At 40.8% G+C, this 4444-nt stretch overlaps 1 protein-coding gene across 1 annotated transcript in view; it reads right to left on the reverse strand.

Moving 5' to 3' along the window:
- The window catches only part of ALDH7A1 (aldehyde dehydrogenase 7 family member A1), a 38523-nt gene that overhangs the window by 27782 nt on the left and 6297 nt on the right, over nucleotides 1-4444 (reverse strand). Inside the window, exons 4-5 of the mRNA XM_003799968.3 lie at nucleotides 742-822; nucleotides 296-419 (exon numbers count right to left, since the gene is read on the reverse strand). Coding sequence (XP_003800016.2) covers nucleotides 296-419; nucleotides 742-822 — 205 coding nt within the window. The remainder of the gene's footprint in view (nucleotides 1-295; nucleotides 420-741; nucleotides 823-4444) is intronic.

Genomic DNA, 4444 nt, shown 5'->3' on the forward strand with positions numbered 1-4444 from the left:
GTTCTCGACATGTTTTCACCTGTTTTAATTTGCATCTCTTAGAAAGATTAAAAATATTTTCACGAGTTAACCAGTTTGATGAAAATATTTCAAATGGTATATAAAACCAGCACATTGTACCTCATGATTGCATTAATGTACACAGCTATGATTTAATTTAAAAATATATTTTTTTTCACAAAGTTATATACGCTACTTGAATCCCTTATTTGCAAACTGTTCCTAGCCAGAGCACTTTTGAGAGCTTCCCATATCAGAGTGCATAACTCTTAGCTTAACTGACTTCATTGCTTACTTTCAGAAGGCAAGATGGGTCCCCCAATCATTCGTGATAAGCCAACAGCATAATCACAAATATCCACGTACTCCTGAACTTCTCCCACACCTTCCACTAAGATTTTCCCCATCTCCAAAGATACCTAAAAATATAAAAAGCAGAATTTTTCCAACAGAATTCACATTTTAAACATTAAATTAAGGAAGGAGAAAACAAAACATGTTTGTATTTATTTCGTGAGGGTAATAAACTGAAGAACGTTCTTTTCTGAAGAATTTTAAAACACAAGAATTGCCTTCACTTTTCCTTATCTTGTTCATCTTTCCTCCAAAGAAAGGAGTTTTGAAATTTATAAATTGCTTTTCTTAAAAAAAAAAAAAAAATGCATAATCTTAAGCACGGAAATGCATTGACAGCCCTGTTCTCCACTCAAAGGAATGTGCATACAGTACAAATCACTTTACCAAGCTTCCGAGTATTTGGATCTTATCCCGCAGGGCATCCCCAATCTGTCTTACAATTTCTCCTCGCTTTGGAGCAGGAATCTAAGAAAAGAAAGGAGTTTTAGTGCGTGATTCGAAGTGCAAATTCATAACTATAACCCACATCTTTGAGGTGTGCTGTAAAGAACAAAATATATCACATCAGGCTTGGCGCCTGTGGCTCAAGCAGCTAAGGCACCAGCCACATACACCAGAGCTGATGGGTTCGAATCCAGCCCGGCCCTGCCAAACAACAATGACAGCTGCAACCAAAAAATAGCCGGGCATTGTGGTGGGCGCCTGTAGTCCCAGCTACTTGGAATGCTGAGGCAAGAGAATCGCTTAAGCCCCTGAGGTTGCTGTGAGCTATGAATGCCACAGCACTCTACCCAGGGCAACAGCTTGAGGTTCTGTCTCAAAAAAAAAAAAAAAAAAAGAAAATATATATATATATATATATATATCTCTATCTATCTATCTCACATCAGAGATGACTTTGTGATCACATCAAGGCTAACACAGGTAAACACCGGGCTGAAATGGGCACCAGACATTCACAGAACTAGTATCTACCTGGAGGTACTGGAGGGAGGGGGGCAACAAAATAATTACAAACGGCCATCAGGGCTCCAAAGACAAAGGAAATAAAAAGAAAATGGTAGGTTTGGGGAGTGAATGGATATCTTACTTTCCTAAAAGGTTGACAGGAAAAATCTCTTAAGGAGGAGATACTGAGGCTGAAAGCTGAAGAATGGGAAAAGTTACCCACAGGAATATTCTTCCCAGGAGAAAGAAAAACAGCTAAGAGAGATCCACGGCAAACAAAAGGAGCTGACTGGGAAGGCCAGGGTGTCTAAAACTGGAAGGTTACAAGGAGTCAGAATCTTACTCCAGGGGTAACTCAATGTCTTTAAAAGGTTTTAAGGTGGGGGGGGGGGCAGCGCCTGTAGCTCAAAAGGGTAGGGCGCAGGTCCCATATGCTGGAGGTGGCGGGTTCAAATCCAGCCCCGGCCAAAAACTGCCAAAAAAATAAAATAAAAAAGTAAAAGTTTTTAAGGTACAGAACAAGAGAAAGTACTTTATCTTTAAAGATCACCTTCTGCTATGTAGAGAATAAACAGGCAAATAATTAATGTGACTTAGCCAGAATACTGAATCGGTAACAAGGGGAAGAAAAAGTGGAGCATGGCTATGGTGGAGCAGGACTCACTAATGGAAGAGATAAAACAGCAGTTCTCAACCTGTGGGTTGAGACCCACAAGAACTGTATTAAAGGACCGTGTTATTAGGAAGATTGAGAACCAGTGAGATAAAAGGAAAGAGGGCAATAAAAGAACTAAGGATAAAGCCGCCACTCCCACCTGCACTCTAGCACTCTAGGCCCCTGAGGTGGGAGGATCCCGTGAGCTCAGGAGTTTGAGACCAGCCTCAGCAAGAGCGAGACCCTGTCTCTACTAAAAATAGAAAAAAACTATCCAGGCGTTGTGGCAGGTGCCTGTAGTCCTAGCCACTTAGGAGGCAGAGGCAGGAGAAATAGTTGAATCCAAGAGTTTGAGGTTGCTGTGAGCTATGGTGCTGAGGCCACAACACACTAGTCTGGGCAACAGAGTAAGACTCTGTCACCAAAAAAAAAAAAAAAAAAGAACTAAGGATGACTCCCTATTCTCTAGCTAGAATATCGAGGTAGATGGAATAGAATTACTTCAATGAAGAAGACTTGAAGAGAAATGCCAGGGGTGGGGAAGGGGGAAAAGTACAAGTTGTGTTATATTAAGTTTGAGATGTGATTTATATTGCTTCTCGGCCTTTTGGCTAAGATCAAGTGAGATGTGATTTATGAATAGAGACTCAATTTCCCCGATTTGACCATCATTTCCCTCCAGCTCTTCCCAGTTCTACCTCTCCTTCAAAGGGCAGCTAAAATGAACCTCCCCAGGCCAGGGCCAATCTCACACACATTATCTTTTCACTCACTCTGGCACTCTCTCTCTCACACACACCTGCTCACACTCTGACCCCCGGCTTGACTATGGGCTCAAAGCTCTCTCTTCTCCCCAAGTATACAACTGTGTAGTTAATATAGCTTTTCCAAAGGGTACCTTGGCAACATATTAACATTTAAAACATTCCTACTCTTTGACCAGACAGTCTCACTTCTGGAAACTGAGCTTATACATAAGTATGCAAATGTATAGGTACAATAATACTCATTGCAGTGTTGTTTCTAGTAAAGAAAAATAGAAACCACCTAAATATCCACCCAATTGCATTGGTTAATTATGGAACAGCTATAAAATGGAATACTCTCTAAAGAGAATGAAGTAAATGTATATGGGAAAACATTTAAGAGCTGTAAGAGGGTAATAGGAAACAAGAAAATAATGCATATGGTATATAAACTTTTGCTTAAATTTGGACGAAAATACACCAAGCTGTTAACAATGGTTATGTCTAGTGAGTGGCACTATAACAGATTTCACTCTCCACATTTTGTATGTCAGCAATCTTTGTCATTTTTACAATGCGTGTGCACTTTAAGAAACAGAAAACAAAAATCTATAACATTAATCCGCACAGATCCTATACATTTCCTAGCACATGGCATGGGTTTAGTAATGACCCAACTGAATTTAACCAGCACCTTAGTAAGTGTAGCCAACTCAGAAATGGTCTGTACACAAAGCCTTTCACCTCCCATTCTGGGCACATTTTATCCAATCATTCTTTCAATAAATAATTAATTATTGCACACATACTATGTGCCAGATACTGTGTTAATGCCTGGGAATTTTGTAAAAAAGGCAGTTACCAGCCAGGTACAGTGGCTCACGCCTGTAATCCTAACACTCTGGGAAGCCAAGGCAGGTGGATTGCTTGAGCTCCTGAGTTCAAGACCACCCTGAGCAAGAAAGCAAGACCTCCATCTCTACTAAAAATAGAAAAACAGTGAGGCAAGAGGATCACTTGAGCCCAAGTTGGAGGTTGCTGTGAGCTCTGACACCATAGCATTCTACCCAAGGTGACAGCTTGAGACTGTCTCAAAAAAAAAAGAAAAATTCAAGGCCTAATTTAAAAGAATTAAATGAAACAGTGGTTTGTCCTGACACAGGCAAGGCCAGCCAGGAGGATGAAAGCCCAGCAGAAGAGCCTCACACGTGAGAGATTGAAGCGGGAAAGCACCCAGACCTAAAGGGCATCAAATTTTGGTCTGTCTTACTGAGGCACCTGCTGCCTCCCTAAGTCACTGCCTTATTGGCAAGAACCCCAAAATCAAGTTAGGAAAAATAGCCTCATCTCTCAACTTAATTGCTTAACTCAAAATCTAACAAGTGGGATCCCTAACAGACTGTACTATCCCCCAGGAAATCAGCCTGTTCCCACTTAGCACCCCAATTCTATTGGAAGGTCTAAACAGTATAAAAAGATGACCAGGGATGTCAGGTGCAGAGGCCGGCATTCTTGGGTAAGAGTTGACTGCCAAGTGGGATCTTGAACGTGGAAACAGCAAAAACAAAACAAATACAGCCTGATACCAAAGAAAGATATCATAATGTTAGCTGCCATCCCCAGGGCAAAGCAAAGACAGGTAGATTTAGAGAACAGTTCAGGAAAAGATAAGATGAATTCACAAAAAGTCTTTTCAAACATGTTAGTATTTACTCTGGATAAATATATGGTGTTTCTG

Source organism: Otolemur garnettii, unplaced genomic scaffold (assembly GCF_000181295.1).
Source record: "Otolemur garnettii isolate 467f Iridium unplaced genomic scaffold, OtoGar3 scaffold00160, whole genome shotgun sequence".
In the NCBI taxonomy this organism is placed as follows: Eukaryota; Metazoa; Chordata; class Mammalia; order Primates; family Galagidae; genus Otolemur; species Otolemur garnettii.